Genomic DNA, 18,100 nt, shown 5'->3' on the forward strand with positions numbered 1-18,100 from the left:
ACAAACATTCTAAAGGCAGTTTGACACTATGTCCGTTTAGCAGAACAAGTAAGTTCTCTCTGAGGGCCAATAGCCTTGCCAGCCATGGGCTTTTGACCAGGTTTAGAGTATTAGGAATTGGGTCCCTCCTGTGGAGCAAGCCTCAAATTCATTAAGAAAGCACAGAATGGCTCTTTCTAAGTCAGCATGATCCTCCTGTGTCTGCCCCACAGCACTGTATTGTGCGTAGGGACAGTAGTCCTATTTTATCAGAGGGGGCGTGCGAAACATCCCAGTGGATATCTCAAGGTCTAGATAACACTGACCATGACAGAGTTAGTTCCTATATACACATGCCCATGATTCAATTTAATTTATAGATTATGTACAATAAAACATTGATATAATAATTATTACATAGCATGATTTCTAGTGTACCATTCTAATATCTACTTTCATTGTCCCCTTGAGCTGGAAAGAGCCTTAGTAACAGGAAGGGATGTTTCTGTCAGGAATCACGGAGCGACTGTTGCATCCATGAAACAGTACTCTCTTCTTTACTGTGTTGTTTACTTTGTTTTCTTTGCTAAACTAAATTAAAATACCGAGTTTTAAAATCTTATCCAAGTGAGCAAGTAAAAATATGTATTTTGACGGACACTTTTCTGGCCCATCCGATCAATCTGATTTGATTTAACGTAAGTAGTGGTAGAAAATGCAGCTTTATCAAATAAAAGCTTTACTATTCCTCACTTTTGTATTATTTTCTGCTACAGGCTTTTCCGTAATCTATCTCTATAAGCCTAGAGTCATCTCGATGCTAAATCTTCAGAATTTTTCCAGTTATTCTAGTGAGATCTTACACTTACCTAACTTTATTCAATAAATAAATATTTACTTAATCCTTATTCTGTGACAAACATTCTAGACAGGACAAGAAACAAGGGTAGGCTCTAGTTTTATTAAATTTATAATGTAAAGGACAGAAAATGGGCAGGCTAATAAAAAATGTCAAAAAGCTGTAGGTGCTGTGTTAAAAAAAATTAAACAGGGTAATGAAACAGAAGAAGCTCATGTTTGGGATCCAGTTTAGATCACTGTGTTCTGAAGGCTGTTCAGCGTGGGGACAGGTAAGCAAAGGCCTGACTGGCTGAAAAGCGACAGGAACGTCAGTCTAAGCAGATGGAATAACCAGTGAAAACAACCCTAAACCATCACTGAGTGTGTGGAGGAACACAGGCAAGGCCATGTACTAGGGTAGACAAAACAAGAAGGGGAAAGAGGAGATGCCTTTTGAAAGATGTGCGCTACCAAGATATGGAGAACCTTGTAAGTCACAGTGAGAACATCTTCATGGCAAGATATTAATTAGGACAGAGATGTGATGATTTTTGTATCTTACAAGATCTTATGCTTGGGGTTAGAGATGAGAAGGCCATGGTAGAGGGCGAGTCTGGGTAGCGTGGCGGGAGAGCACATTTTATTAAAATAGCGTGGGTGGGTGCACTGGTAAAGTCTAAGATTGAGAAAGAAAGTCCATAAGGTAAAGGATTCAAAGAGAACGTCTAGATAAGAAGTTAAATGAAAACATATATTTAAATGGGAAATTCTGAATTAAGAGGAGCACAGGGATAGGAGATGAAGATAGAAATTCATTATTCTTCTTTGGACACAGACAAATTCATCTTATTCAAATTATTCTACTTTGGATACAGTGACTTGAGAAGGATTTACGGAGTGTCACGGTAACACATTGTGAGGTAATCTGGAGTTTAGGTGCACGTTCCAGCCCAGACTGGAGATTTAGGAGGCATAAGATTTAACTCTCAGGCTCAAAGAGATCATATCTGGAGATGAAAGGGCCGAGAACCATGCCCAGAGACACCCAAGGTTCGGAAGTATGGAACAGAAAACACATTGTCAAAGGACACTGACCAGGAAGCCAAGGAGGGGTGAGGAAACCAGAAGCAGGAGGAGTCCAAGAATCAAAGTGAATTAAGTCAGAGGTGTCGTGTCTTATCATTTACTATTAGTACGCCTACTTCTCTGTACACAAACATTTAAACATAGGTGGCACCACCTCACCCCAACAAACTTTCACTCCAAAGCCTACTGAAAAGAGATTTACTATGTCTTTAGACCATCTTCCAGATACCTGTGGAGTTGACATCCCCTCCCAAATTGTCCAGGGAAAGGTGGACAAAACTAAATCTTATTTAGATAAAGCATTTATTTTTCTGACTTTTCCAAAATAAATGCTTTCACTGTCTCAATCGTCCAGCACTGAATTCCCTGTACTAAGAACAGCGTATGTTTAATGGACATGTGCTCCCGGAAGAAAGCTGGACTACAGAGAGCGGATTTCTAGGTATGTACTGAACAGCATTCCCCGCTTTTCTAGCAAACGTTGCCTTGCTCTTAAAACCAAGAGGGGTTTGGCTTCTTGGCTACATACCCAAATATAACTCAGATCAGCTATTGAAAACACTGAGCAACTAAAAAACTGACTGTAGAAATAGGAGCACAAATGTTACCACCTTCCAGCTCTTGCTAGGCCTTGAGAGTTGTAGCTAATCAGCTAGTAACGCTGAAAGACTCCTTTTATGGAGGCTTCCCCACAATCAATGAACTCATTTTATGTAAATATTTAGCCAGGCAATAAACTGGACAGCCTATATTACTCAACAGCAGCCTCAAAAGGTCCTCCCGATATATATACACAGCATTTTGGTAGAGTAATACATTTTACATGCATGACATGGTCAGCAATAAATATACTAGGGTAGGTCAAACCCTATTTGGCTCTTTGCTTTTAACTGTCTTGGGCTTTGTGTGTTTCTTTAATCAGCTGGATGATTTAGATAAACAACATGTATTAGTCTCTGGAAGTATAACATGCCTTGAACTTTCTCCAGATATTCATTCCCATTTATCATCATAATAGTTGCTCTCCCTGGGCTATCATTAAGATTAGAAATGTCGCTGAACCATTTAATGATATTCCAGAAGACTGGACAGACTTTTCATGCCTTGATAAATTGTGATCATTCAGCTCAGACCAGTGAAATTGGATATCTTTTAATGTGTCTGATGGCTGCAAGGAGTTTGGGGAAACCACTGCAGCCTCAAGATAGCTTCAGAGAAGATCCACTGGGGGAAGATGTGTGACTTATGCAAACATTGATTAATGAGTTGGTATCTAATCTGATAGCTAATTGCAATGGATATTATTTCTTCATCCATAATGCTAAATATGGTTCTGTCTAGTAATTAAGTAACTCATTAGAATCTTTATGAAATTATTTTTTAACTCAATTTAGATGTCAAAGAATGAGATTTCCCCCCAAGTTGACTTTGAGATGCTCACACCAGCTGATGGAGAGGAAACCACTTAAAAAGCCATGATTAGCTCACATTCCAGCCACCTGAGAGTATAGAAAAATGTATTGCTTCTCCCTGTATCTCACGTGACTACTGAAAGAATGAAGACTCATGTCTGTAACACAAGCAAACGCATATGACATTTGGTCTCACAAATATCTTGATTTCACAGGCTGAAACTATTATCATTGCTATGCTTTAGAGCTAACTGATGGTATTAGCAGCACACTTAAATACTCTTTAAAACAAGCATATAGCCCAGTGGTAGAGTGGATGTAGTCCTGAGTTCAATTACCAGTAACATCAAAATCTTTAAAAAGTAAAATATGAAAGTCTTTTAAAATACATGTTAAATAAGTGTCTTTGTGTGTCTGTGCAGACAAATGCAGGTGCCTATAAAGACTAAAAAAGGACACTGGCTCTCCTGGAGCTGGAGATACAGGTGGTTTGTAAGCTGCTTGATCTGGGTGCCAGGAACTAAACTCAGGTCTTCTGGAAGAGCAGTAAGTGTTCTTAAGTGCAGCCCTATAAATGCAATTTTTAAGCTCATCTACAAATATTACTGAGACAACAGGATCAGCAAGAGAAATTGGAGAGCAAGAAAGGTGAGAGAGAGAAAGAGAGAGAGAGAGAGAGAGAGAGAGAGAGAGAGAATGAACATTTTCGGTGTTTACAGTCCAAGAACTACTTTAAATATCTGGCTATACCACTAGCTGTTTTAGCAAGTTTCTTACAGAAATATCCATTTCTCCATTTATTTGTCAAATATTTATTTGTCATGTACATTGAGCCAAGTAATATTCTTGGGATATATGAGAAGGGGAAAAAAGCAGATGCAGGGGTTTATTTCATTGCAGGTCTTGTTTAATACGACTTCCCTTCTTCAGAACAGCTAGATGTATCCAGTGAGAAACAATTCCTGGGAGCCATGAATTGAGGGTCTCATAGAATATCACTCCTGGCCTGCCAGAGGCAGGGCAGTCCCCTGAGGTAGACTCCTCAAGCAGAGATGCAGATAAGCATCTTTGGAAATAAACTACAGGGCTCTGGGAGCAGTGGGGACCAAGGGCCCTGGAGGAATGCTAGTGGAACAGAGCAAAGGAAAAGCCCACAACTATCACCTCTACTCCACCAGCCTTCACGAACCCACGTGGCCCAGGGTTGACCAGCCGTACATTGGTAACTGTTCTCATTAAGTGGCTTGGATATAACCCTGAGTTTTCTCAACTCCAATTTGTGTATATTCTTGTGTGTCTGTAGGTGTAGCTTCCACGTCTCATGAATTAGGTGAAAGTTACACATCTGAAAAATAGTGAGTTCACAGTTCAAGCAGAACAAGTCCCTAAGCATGAAGGAATCCTTCATTGGGCTGCCTTCACACTCAACTCTCCTGAGTCTCAAGATCTTGACTAATAAACCTGTAACTCCTGCTATAGTTATGTATGTTGCTTAACTTTTGTTTTTATATGTACACTCATTCTCTCTCCTTTAATACTTTATTTCTTCACTTCCAACCTACAGTTTGTTGAGCTTGAATAGAGTGCTTTTGCTGCAGCAAATCTGAGCAACTTTCAGTTGCTATTTGTTCTTTTCAGCTCCTTCCTCTCTTCTTGTGATAACTTCCATTCTGCACATGACAGAACACTAAATGCCCCATGTTTCCATGAGACTTTAGTCCTCATTTTGTTGCTCCCACTTCCTTGGCATGCATAAATATTAGCATATCAATCTGTATAGTTTGTGTGCCTTTCCTGATGCTCTTGGCATGAATTTCACCTTTTTTTCTTAAAATCTGAGGTATAATACCAGCAGCTGCCTCTACTGGTGAGACACAATAGGAGCGATATGGTATTTCTTGGCCATTTTTTTCCTCTTTTGAAAACTATCTGTTCAGATCCATAGCCCATTGTTTTAAATGGGTCATTTGGCTTTCTGACTTTTTTTTTTTTACTTTTTTGTATATCTGGATATTAATCCCCTGTCAGATGTATAGTTGGCAAATATTCTCTCCCATTCTGTGGGCTTCCACTACACGGGGGTGATTGTTTCTTTAGCTGTGCAGAAACTTCCAAGCTTTATGAAGTCCCACTTGCCGATTGTGGGCCTTAATTCTTGGGAAATAGAGTCCTGTTCGGAAAGTCCTTTTCTACACCGCTCTCATTTATGGTACTCATATGTCTTCTAGCGGTTTCATGCTTTCATATTTAGTTCTTTGATCCACTTAGAGTTAGGTTTTGTGCAAGGTGATAGATGTGGGTCTGATTTCATTCTTCTGCATGTGGACATCCAGTTTTTCCAGCACCAATGGTTGAAAACGTTTTCTTTTCTCCGGAGTATGTTCTTGGCATCTTCGTCAAACCTTAAATGGCTGAAGTTATGTGTACATATGTGTGGGCTTTTGATTTTGTTCCTCTGGACACATGTCTGTTTCTGTACCAGTACCATATTGTTTTTATTTCTATGGCTCTGTAATATATCTTATGATCTGGAATGGTAATTCCTCCAGCATTGTTCTTTGTCCTCAAGATTGTTTTTGTCTTCCTAGGATCTTTCATATCTCTGTATGAATTTTAGGACAGTTTATTTTCTTCTGTTTCTGTGAAAAATGAGATGAGAATTCTGATTGGTATTGCAAGGCATCTGCAAATGGCTTAGGGTACAATGGCTATTTCTTCCATTTCTACCACTTTGAATAGTGGCATACTTCAATAGTTTTGAAAGAAAAATGGCTGGCTCACAGTATCGGCAGTCTGGACTTTATAGATGTTTGCCCATCTATGAATTTGTTTGCCATCAAAAAATTCAAAATCAGAATGTTGCCCTTTAGTCATTCCTTCCTATCTTGCATTTTCAGATTTATGATGTTAAAATCAGCACAAGTGAAAATGTGATAATTTTTACATAATAATAAAATGATATTAATTCTACCAACACGAGTGTGAGAGATATTTCAATTTTCTAGTGTCTTTTCTCTCTCTTTCTTCAGGGGTTTAAAGTATTCATTTTAAAGGTCCATCATCTCCTTGGTTAAGTTTATTCCTGAATATTTTATTTTCTTTGCGGCTATTATGAATGAAGTGTACATTTATCTCTATGTATGCTTATTACTGGTATATAGAACAGCTATTAATTTGTATAAGTTGATTCTGTATCCTTTCACCTTGCTGCATTTTTTTGTATCATTTTCATAATTTTTCCAGTAGAATTTTGGGGATCTCTGGTGTACAGGATGTCATCTGCAAGGAGGAATAGTTCAAGCTTCTTTTTTTCCTATTTGTATCCCTTTACTTCTCTTCGCCTACCTTATTGTTCTAGCCAGTGCTTGGAGCATAATATTGAAAACGAGTGAGGACAGCTTTGTTTCCTTCCTGACTTCAATGGGATTGCTTCATTGTCCCTGGAAATTACATAAGTGCAAATCAAAATAACTCTGAAATTTCATGTTACCCCAGTCACAATGGCAGAGACAACAAATGCTGGAGGGGGTGTGGGGAAAGGGCAGCCCTCATTCACTGTTGGTGGGACTTCAGACTGTTACAGCCACAATGGAAATCACAGTAGACTTCTCAAAACGCCAAAAATAAGTCTACTACATGACCCAGCTGTACCATTCTTTGGAATAAGCCCAAAGTACTTGGCATCCTACTCCACAGATGCATGATCACCTGCTTTATTCACAACAGTTAGGAAACAGAAACGATCGGAATGTCCTTCAAGTGATGAATGGATAATGAAAATGTGGTACATATACACTGTGAATACTATTCAGCTGTAAAAGATAAATAAAACCAAGAACTTTGCAGGTAAATGGATGGAGCTAGAAAAGTTCATATTTAGTAAGGTTCCCCAGACCCAGAAAGACAAACGTCACATGCTCTCTCTCATCGGAGATTCTACTTTCAAATCTTCAGATGTGAGTCTTATCCTGGAGTAAATTCAGAAACCAGAGCAGCAAAAAGGAATCATTGCCAAGGGTCGGGGAAGGGAATTAGCAGAGTATACGTTACCTGATGGGGAAATAGGGGGACCTAGTTAGGGATGGGAGAGAGATGAACACAGAAGGGGTAAGGAGGGTAAGATAACACTATGGATGTCTGAAAAAAAGTCATAAAGAACCATTCTATTAAAAACCAGCTAAATTACCTATAATGAGTATAAGTTGGTGTATAATACACGTACTTTAAACTTTCCCATCTAGGCTGACCATGCTTCCTCCTTCTAACCACCGCTCTCCACCAAATGCCTTGTGGGATAAGAAGGGAAGAGGTAGCCCTGTTTCCTCAGTTCCACAGATATCTGGATACAGAGTAAATCTTCTATCATGGAAATTGGTGAAGAGAGTGCCACAGACTCTCACTGTTCTCAGCCAGTTCTGGTAGATGTTCTTGAATACTGTTTTCTCATTTCCCATTACTTGTGTTCATAGTGTGAGGTATAGCTCACATGTTTCCCATTTGTACAGCTAATTGCCTCAGAAGCACTGACTACAAAGACCCTTCCTCCCTCTCCTGCTTTGCTATGCTGTATTTGTTGAAAGTCAATTGATCATATACTTGCAGTTCAGTTTCTGGGCCCTGTGTTCTTTTCAATTGTTCCTTTTTCTTAATGTTTGTGTCAATACCAAGACACAGTCCTGATGAGTATGCTTTATAGTAAGTGTTGACATCTTGTAGTGCCTGTCACGATTGTTCTGGTCATGGAGGTCTTGGCTACTACCAGTCTTTATATCTCCGTATACATTTCAGAATAATGTGTCAGTTTTCACAGACACTCACATCTGGTAAGGATTCTGTTTTGGCAGCTATTCAGAGGATGAGAAAAAAAAAAGACTATAAGAGCAAGAGGCTTTCCTGAGAAAAGAGCAGATAATCAACCCCATTGGTGAGTTTGTCCTGAGCCCTTCTTCACTCCCTTCCACATCCCCAAGAATCTGTAACATCTCTTAAATGTACATATTTCTTTTTCCAGTTCTAAAGATCAAACCAGGGGCCTTGAACATGCTAAGCAGGTGCCCTGCTCAACCACTGAGCTACATCCTCCAGGTCCACCTTTCTTCCTATGCCCTTCTGGATTATAAAAAGATTTTTCAAATGCAGTCTTTGTACTAACTCTTACCTTGAAGACTGCATGATCTGCACACTAGTCTTTATTTTGTTTTTTTGCATTTAATATATTTTGAACTTATTCCCATAAAAACATAAAGAGAAACACACCTTTCATTTTAACACCGCAGATTATTCTGATACAGATAAAACAGTTAATAATTCCACAACCCTGTAGTAATTATTGATTTTGTTCAATAATCTATCATGGATAATCCACAACAAAAGTCGTTGCATCCACATCACTTTTGTATGTGGTGGATGCAGCTGAAAGATTCCTGTAGTTGTGCTGCTAAATTACAGAGTAAACTGATATCATCTGGGTAAATACTGACACACTGCTCTGTCTTCACAGGTCAGAGACAGCGAGTCTGAGAGGAAAGGGAGGATGGGGTGAGGCACTCTGGGACTTTGACATTTTAGCAGAAACATTTGAGAGTTGATTTCAATACAGTTATGCAGGTTTTTAGAAAAGACAGGGCACCCAAGAGTAAGTTATATGAGGCATGAAGAAAGCCAGGATGATAGCATTCCGCTGGCAGCTTCTGCTGTACTATGGCCTGGCACTTCCTGACATGCGTGTTTAAATGAAGTCTACCTAGGTCCTAAGAATCTCAATTTAACCCCGTGCCCTTAGTCTGACAGATGTGGAAGGTGTGGCCCCCAGAAAATAAGAGGTGTGTTTCGGTACACTCAGAGGCATGAGGCAGACCCAGGGCCAGCCCTTGATACATTATTCCCTTCAGTTCATTGACAGACCGACCACGTGATCTGGAAGGCAGAGGACCAAATTTGTTCGTACAAGTGAAAGGCCTTTGCAGGTGTAGGTGACATGGGTCTGGTGGGAGGGAAGTTCTCTTGGCTGATCCCTGTGGGCCCTTAAGAGCGGAAAACACTTCCCAGTTGTAGCTAGAAGAGATGCCTGGCAAAGATGAGACAAAGCATCCAAAGCACTAGAGGGATTCCATCCAGTTCAGGGACATTTTTGAAGATGGCCAGTACTTAGGGAATGTGGGTGAAAGCTGAAAGTAACCCTTAGCCAACAGACAGAAAAGAAATGGGCATCTCAGTTAGAATCCCATACATCAGAATTCTTCCACCGGTATGAATCCATTGGAAACAAACCATCGCTAGTTCTTCCTAAAAGGAGTGCAGGTCTGGCCGGGCGGTGGTGGCTCACGCCTTTAATCCCTGCACTTGGGAGGCAGAGGCAGCCTGGTCTACAAGAGCTAGTTCCAGGACGGGCTCCAAAACCACAGAGAAACCCTGTCTCGAAAAACCAAAAAAAAAGAAAAAAAAAAAGGAGTGCAGGTCTGTCACTTTTGACCCTGAGAGTTGTAAGCGATGACACAATCTAGGGGGACCGAATTTCTTATTTGTTGAATTATAAGGAAAAAAATGATATTCTTAGCACCTCGATCTGTAGCTACTTGTTAATTGCTGCAAAAGGCAATTAATATACATCGCCACCTGTTTCCTCCATGTCACCATGAGGAACCTTCATGTATACAAGCAATTACGGAGTACCTACTCAGTGTTAGGCACTTAGGACAAATAGGCATTACAGAATTATCATACACAACACAGAAATCTGTTTTCAGGGGAGAAACACAAACCAGCCACGTATGTTACTATTCTATGGTAGGTTAGAAAGAAGTGGTGCAGATTGCTGGATGGAGGGCAGTAAGGAAGATGATCAGGGACGACCTACGATGAAGGCAATTGTCATAGTGAATCTTCACTGTCCATGTGATCAGATTTAGAATCACCACGGAAACAGACCGCTGGGTTTAACTGAGAAGAGCCACTCCAAATGTGGGGCCCTGGACTACGGAGAAAGCAAGACTTGCACAAGTATTCGTATGGCTCTGCTTCTTGACTGTGGATACAATGGGATCAGATACCTCAAGTTCCTGTAACCAGGCCTTCCCCCTTTCCTTATCACAAAGGACTATATCGTCTCAAACTGTAAGCCCAAACTCTTACATTAGTTACTTTCACTTTTGCTGTATGTGGTGCTACACTTTGCCTGAGGAGATATGACTCAGATGCTTATTCACCACAGACAGGGAAACAACAGACCGAAGCAATAATGACACCAGCCTTGGTGAACCAATCAGTTTATTGGAATTACTTCTAGGAGTACGGTGGAGTGGCTACTCAAGGCAGCTGCAGCACTGAATGCTTTTCCAGCACGAGTGACTACTCATTAAAGACAGAATTCCAGATCTCTGGCAGGTTGGAATCTCTTCTAAGCAGTTCTTAACTTAGGGAGGGAAGGATCGTGTAAATTTAGTCAGTTCCGGAGACTTTCTGAGAATTATGAGTTGTTTACTTCCAAAGTCTTTTTGTGGGGGGGCGGGGACTGGTTTTTTCTGTGTAACAGCTCTGGCTGTCCTGAAACTCACTTCCATAGACCAGGTTGGCCTTGAACTCACAAAGATACTCCTTTCAGAACTTTCCAAGTCATATCGAGTTCCCCTCCAATATGGAATATTTCAATTTAGACAAACACAACTTAAGTGGCAAAGAGTTTATTTTAGCTTACAGATGTCACGGTAGCAGGATCTCTAGGGTACTAGCCATTCCACCTTCAGTCAGGAAGTAGAAACTGTTAATGCTCACCTCATTTTCTCCTTTTTATTCAGTCCAGGACCCCTAGCCCAGGAATGGTGAGGCTCTTAGTTATGGTGGATCTTCCTACCTCAGGTAGCCTAACCTAGGTAGATGCTCACAGGTCTGCCCAGACAATAACCTAAGATGGATAACCCCTCAGAAGCATAAGTGGAGGCTTATGTCCTAGCTGATAACAAACCCTTCCAAGTTGACAATCAATATTAAGTATCATACCCTGCTCCCTTAAGTTGCTTCTTCTCGGGCATTTTGCCAAAGAATAAGAAAAGTAATAAATACAGTGATATTCAACAAAGAGTTGAAGGAAATGGAGAATCAACCCACATAGATTCACCTGTAAGCTTTATTATAACCTCAGCATACTGGGAGCTAGGGCAAAAGATCACAAGTTTGGGACCAGGCTGGGCTACTATAGAAAGACCTTGACTCAAAAATATGTGATACTTCTGACATGCTGCAAGAACAGCAAGAAGGCCGGGGTAGGTAGAGCTGAGTAACCAAGGGAACAGAAGGCAAAAGGTTATAGATTAAGAGAAAGCTAATCCCAGGATTCTGAAGGACTAAAAAGCAAAGCACAATGAAAATTCTGAATCACGGCATACCATGATCTTACTACTTTGGGCTCCAGTGGACAACTGAATGTTGGAGAAAGAATGGAAGCAAAGAGGCCAGTGAGGATCCTATTGTAATTACTCAGGCAAACAGATCTGCATGGTATCCGTAGAGGTGGTGGCTGGACTCAATGTGCACTTTAAAGCAGAGAAGAGACTCTCTGGTAAACTGATTGTGAATGGGAAAGAAGGTAAAAATTCAGGGATGTCAAGTCAGTGGCCCCCTGTGAACGTGGCATCTGGTACTCATGCCCTTCTCTGGTTCCTTTCATCTGAACCTTGGCTGCCCCAGGCAACTTGATGCAAATCACAAAAGTGATGCTGGGCCAGTCTGTACCCAAACCTTAGTCCTAAGCAATGTCTGCTTTTGTGCTCTTGAAACTCTTGAGATCTTTCAAGTAGGTGGCATGTACAGAGGATCCTGAGCAGGTAGGAAAAATGAAACATGGATATGTTATATGGGTCCAGCCTCTAGGTCACCCTCCAACTGAGCATAGCTCACCAGGGACTACCAGCAAGAACAGCAGGAAATCCATAGAGGGAAGCTAAGCCCAGGTCCAGAACTGAGAACAAATTGTTTAAAGCTACTAAAGTCTAGGGTGACTCATTCAGCCTTGGGACTATCAAATAGATGACCCAAGAGTTACAGCCAGAGCACCTAGAGGATGGAGTCAGCGTTAACTAGAGGGGAGGGTGTGGCTAACAAGTTTGGGAACAAAATTAAAATCTTATCGCTTCTACATGAGGCAGGTAGTTTTTCTTAATACATCTGCTCTCTTACATACAGATGGCTCTTCCAAGATTTCAAGAGGCCCCTCTAAGAGTGACTCTTAGGATGCCTATAGAACAGCAGAAGTTAGAAGAGGGGTTATTTCAGTTTTCCTTTTTCAGATTCTGAGGCTATTAGTCAGAGAAACCCTGACAGTCGCTCTCGCCTGTCCCTGGTTTTGCCTGTTGTGGTTTTAGGGCTTTGGTAACAGCATCATGCAAAGGAGAATCCACTGAGCTCACGTTCCCTGCACACTTTCCACAACTAGTCATGGTAAACCACCTAGGGCTTGGCTGATGGGCTTCTGGAGGCTGAGTGGGCTCCTTGGAGAGAAGCCCTGGCCAATGTTAGATTTAATCCTTCCTTTGGACAGCAGCTTGTGGGAAAAGAAAAACTGCCCAGGCAGTTTAGTCAGTCTCTCTGATCACAGACATCTGGGCTAATACCTTACAGAACCTGAACCCAAACTATGTTGAGGAAAAAGGCCATGCGTTACTTTGGAATTCTTAATGTCTCAGAACAAATGTGAATTTAAAAGGAATAATTTTACACTGCCAATCCGCCATTCACTCTCCCTAATAGCCCATGACATTCACTCAATCATATTTTTTTCCTCTTAAAAGGATTCCATAAAAGGTTTATAATATACACAAGGGTTTCCTTCTTCTGGACTGTCTTCTCTTGTGTCAATGTTCCTAGGAATGAAGAGCAACTATTATTTAGATTGCCTTTGAGGTCTTCTATCCAAGAATTAAACACAACTTCTCGAAAATGCCCCTGGCTGGTCTCCCTATGCAGCTTTGGCTGTGCTTAAACTCATGATCCTCCTGCCTTCGCCTCTCACATGCTGACTGCTGAGCTATGAGCATGTGCTACCAAACCAGCTTGAAAGGAGTTTCATATGAGGTTGTTACTGCATGATCACCATGGAGATGCGTTCATGGCACAGTACTCTGCAACCAGCCTGGGCTCTAATGTCCCTGAAAGTAATACGTGTCTTTGGGCAACCTTTCCCCCAACATCTGTCAATACAGTTCTAGATCTGTTCTAAGATGCACACATGCCTTGTGGAAGTCCTGGATAAGTTGTTCTTCAGAGTCCATATATCCACCATCTCCTTAAGAATGTTCACATGTCAGCAGCACAGGGCCTGCCAACTAACTCAGATGCAGATTTGTCTCAACTTTGATGGCACATCTGGAGTTGTTTTGGAGAAGTGCTAATTTTCTGATACCTACGGCAGGCTGTGCATAGAGACTGGGAAGGTTTCCATGCATCCCAGAGATATATCCTCTGGCACAGAGGTGCAGATATTCACATTTAGTTGTTTGGGGCACACTGAAGAAGTATAGTCTAAAGACAATGGTCTCCTGAGATGCCCCATTTAGGGCTGAGAATACTGAGTCTCTTACAGGTGTAGAGACATCTAGACCAGTTGTGGGTCTCTTTGTTGATTACCATATACTGCAAACAGAAGTGTCTCTGATGAGGGCTGGGTTGTACTAACTGTGAGGATAAAACAGTGAGTCATGGGAGTCAGTTTAATACTATATCCATTTAGTTTAATACTACTATATCCATTTAGTTTAATACTACTATATCCATTTAGTTTAATACTACTATCTCCATTTAGTTTAATACTATATCCATTTAGTTTAACACTATATCCATTTAGTTTAATACTACTATCTCCATTTAGTTTAATACTATATCCATTTAGCTTTTGTGCATTTTAAAAATATACATTTCTAGGATTAAAAAAAAACTAGCAGAAAAGTTCAAGGACACATCAAAAATTTATCCACCGTGATGATGTCCAGTTCATTCCAAAGATGCAGGGATGGTCCAATATTTGTAGATTGAACACAGTATTCAGGTTAGACAAACCTGAAATGTTTATTCAGGTTCAGATAATGAGTAGAAACCTTGAACTTGAATAAACAGCCCACTGTATGATTAGACTCAAGGACAGAACACACAAGACCATCTCATCAGCTGCAGAAAAGTCTTCAACAAAATTCAACTTCATTCAATAACAAGCATTCTGAGAAAACAGAAATACAGAGAACATATCTCAACATAATATAAGGAATATACAGGAAGCCCATAGCCAACATCATCCTAAACGGAGAAAAATTCAAATAACTTTCATTAAAATCAGGAACAAGACAGGAAGTTCTTTTCCCTTCCTCCACTGTGTCAAAAGAACAATCATGTTATAGGGATTGTGACCAGCCCAAGGAGATGACCTCATATCTGTAAACCAAAATTAATTTCTTTGTTCTGAAAGAAAGACTGTAAATTAACATTTGGAACTTATTTATGCATATTGCAAACACAATTCCAACAGGCATATAAGCAGATATCCCAAGTCAAGTTCACATTTAGAAGAAGAGATCAAAATACAAGGGGCCAGGTACAGGCAGACCCATGAAAGAGACAAGCAAGGATGACAAAGTCACATGGTCACCACTGTCCTGGAGAGCACGGTGCACCACCTGTGTGAGGAGTGTTCACAGCCTGACTCTCATCAAGTCCTGGAAATGTACCACTTTCAAACCCAGAGCAGGGTTACAGTGATGCACTTAAGAAATCCAGACCAAGTTTTATTGTATTAAGAGATTCAAGCATCTAATTCTTGGCTCCTGAAAAGATTGAAAATAGGTATAACAGTCAAGGTCATCGACATTAAAAGCAGGTTTCTTGAAATACAGTTTGAGAGCCTGGGAAATATCTGTGAACTGGAGAATAAAGTTATTCTCTTATCTGCTTCTACCTTTTCTACTTTTGTGTGAAGTCAATTTTACATCTGTTGATAACTTTTGGGTTCAGTACCTGAAACTAAACATGACTATCTAATGAAAGAATTTATAAACACACTTCATTTTTGCTTTCAAGATTCTGAATAGCAATTTACACATACCCCCCAACTCCACAATATCTCTTACAAAGACGTATTTAGAATACTGGAGAATAGTCTTGATAGACTGTTCTGAGAGGGGTAGTATCCTATTGTGCTGACCAGTTTTTAAACTCTTCATAAAAGGGATCTTAAACAAACTCAGACTTTTAAATATGAATAGAATAAGTCAGAAGAAGATGAAAGAACTGGCATTCCTGGTGAAATCGGTCAGAGGATTTTCAGACTCCACATGTCCTGATAGTTTTATGTGATCCAGTCCAGCTCCTTAAAAAAAAAAAATCCTGCCAACAGGTAACAGGTCTTTGAAAGCATTTGAAACCAAAGGCTCCCCACCAGCCAGTCCATCTCTTCCTAAATTCTCGGCCTCATTAAGAATGAGAAACAGATACTATGGCACCAACCTGTCTACGAGAACACAGCGAGACAAATGTAATTGCCCGTACAAGGAATATAAATCAGCAGCTTTCAAATCATTCATATTTACACCCTCTTCATTTTGGTTGTCTTTCCTTTATAATTTGGCCATACATCCATGTCAAGTATATAATTTCATCTGAGGCTTTATCAGTTACCGCCCAGAGCCATGATTATATGTTGCAAGGAAATTTCCTCCCCCTGAGCAAGTCTATCTTTAGTATCTTCTTGATAACCACTTCTTACATAAAAAAAAGAAATAAATAAAAGGAAAGTCTGGGTTTTCTTATGTGGCTCCAGAGTCCCTAAATAGAACATTTAGGAGCAATTTATCAACCGCCACCATTGAGCTTCCAGCTGCCGCTCCAACTGTTCAAAGCAAAGTGTTTCTGCTTATTCCCTTTGTTATTTTTATCAAGTTGCAATGGAAATTGGACTTGTTTCTATACTGAGACTTCAATCACCTTAAGTTTGACTTCCTTCTTGCTAGGGTTGACTGCTGTTTTATGGAGCTTGGCCAGTAAGATGGGCAATAATATAATTCTGGAAGAAGTAATTTGTTTTTGCAAAGAAAATAAGACACAAGTCACCAGTCTAGGATTCAGAAGATGAGTCTGCAACAAGTGGTCGGTCACACGCTGTCCCCAGTAATATGCTTTTATTTTTGTACCTTTATCTTAAAAATATATTTAAACAAGAAACAAAGATATTGAATTTTCCCCATAAACTTTGCATTCTTATTTACAGTGTTACATTGTAAATAACATTCCATTATACACAAATTAAGACCGCATTACTGAACATTCTCTTTACATATCCTTTCATAGTACAGTGCACACGGCGCAAAGCTATGCAATACTTAAGCTTCAAATAGCTCAGGAAAGAAGCACAAACTTTATCAATAAGACTATTACTTTAAAAGGTTCTGACCTTAATTCTCCACTAGACTGTTTCACTGAAACCATTCTTTGCTCAAGGAAAAATGCCCTGTATGAGGGATGAGAACACAGTTTAAGTTACCACACCAACCACTTAAACTGACACCATATTATTGATTACTCTTATTAAATGGACCACAATGAAGGTCAAGTCATTTAAACAAGGAGATTCACTCTTCAGTTCAGACACATTGTATCAACCACAGTTGGTACCTTTTTATGAAATTAAAGTTTTCTACAACTTTAGGTTTTACTTGTAAACAGTTAAAGCACACATTTTGTAAAGATTTGATCATTCTCAGTCATAGGTTACACTTGAGGAGATCCTGTCCCGTCAGGGAGAAGCAAGCACACAAACTGCATACAGATACACATCCACACATGCTCCCGTTCACCCACCAAAGACTTGAGTGTCAACCAGCACTAAGTATAGCAGCACTTGAGTCCCAAGCAGTGCCCGAGGTTGCAATAGGAATTACAAAACAAGGAAGATAAAACACCCAAGTTCAATTAAATAGTCCAAAGCTCAGGTTTTGAAATGCCTCTCAGACACTTCACATTCAGCCCGGAGTCAGTTCACTGGGCTCTCCAGGCGGCACACTCCACCTTCGATGGCAACCGACTGTCCTGCCACAGCACCAGGAGGGAGTCTTGAAATGTGAGTCTGCAGAGAAAGAGACAGGGAGTGTCAGCGGTGCAAGCAGAGGCCCTGCAGCTGACAAACGTGAAGCCAGCTCAGGAACATCGCGTCTTCACTTGGCCTCTCAGTGTCCACTGGAAGTGACGGTAGGAACATTTCGGAGGGGCAAGCCCTCTTGGTTTAAACTGCTCAGGGATGCTCACTGGGCATCTGCTACAGGCAAGCAGAGCACCAGTTCATAGGGAAGCAGAGGTAATGGAGAGGCCAACACCTCAACAGCACAACAGACAACACAGTCTGGATTCCCACGAAAGGTTCTGAAGGCAACTACATAGAGTACATTCCAGCCGTCTAAAAACAGGGCAACTGGGGGCTGGAGAGATGGCTCAGAGGTTAAGAGTACTGGCTGCTCTTCCAGAAGTCCTGAGTTCAATTCCCAGCAACCACATGGTGGTTTACAACCATCCATAATGAGATCTAGTGCCCTCTTCTGGCCTGAAGGCATGCCGGCAGAACACTGTATACATAATAAATAAATTAAAAAAAATAAAAAAATAAAAACAGGGCAACTGTGTACAATTTGTCCTCTAAATTCCGAGAGAAGAAAGAATATAAAGCATGTTTTTCAGGTGTAATTTAGTCTTTCAATGACTAAAGTAGCTTACAAAAAATCAAAAGTAAATAAGAAAATAACATAACAGTAAAAATT

At 40.5% G+C, this 18,100-nt stretch overlaps 1 protein-coding gene across 5 annotated transcripts in view; it reads right to left on the minus strand.

Moving 5' to 3' along the window:
- Positions 1 to 16,454: 16,454 nt before the first annotated feature.
- Positions 16,455 to 18,100, minus strand: part of Tasp1 (taspase 1) — a 222,667-nt gene continuing 221,021 nt past the window's right edge. For all 5 annotated transcript variants that reach the window (XM_075962313.1, XM_075962312.1, XM_075962311.1 and 2 more), the window contains one exon: positions 16,455 to 17,415. Coding sequence is in view for 4 of the 5 variants with exons in the window: in XM_075962312.1 (XP_075818427.1) it covers positions 17,323 to 17,415 (93 nt within the window). In the remaining variant the exon portion in view is untranslated. The remainder of the gene's footprint in view (positions 17,416 to 18,100) is intronic.

The sequence above is a fragment of the Microtus pennsylvanicus genome, chromosome 2 (genome assembly GCF_037038515.1).
Source record: "Microtus pennsylvanicus isolate mMicPen1 chromosome 2, mMicPen1.hap1, whole genome shotgun sequence".
In the NCBI taxonomy this organism is placed as follows: Eukaryota; Metazoa; Chordata; class Mammalia; order Rodentia; family Cricetidae; genus Microtus; species Microtus pennsylvanicus.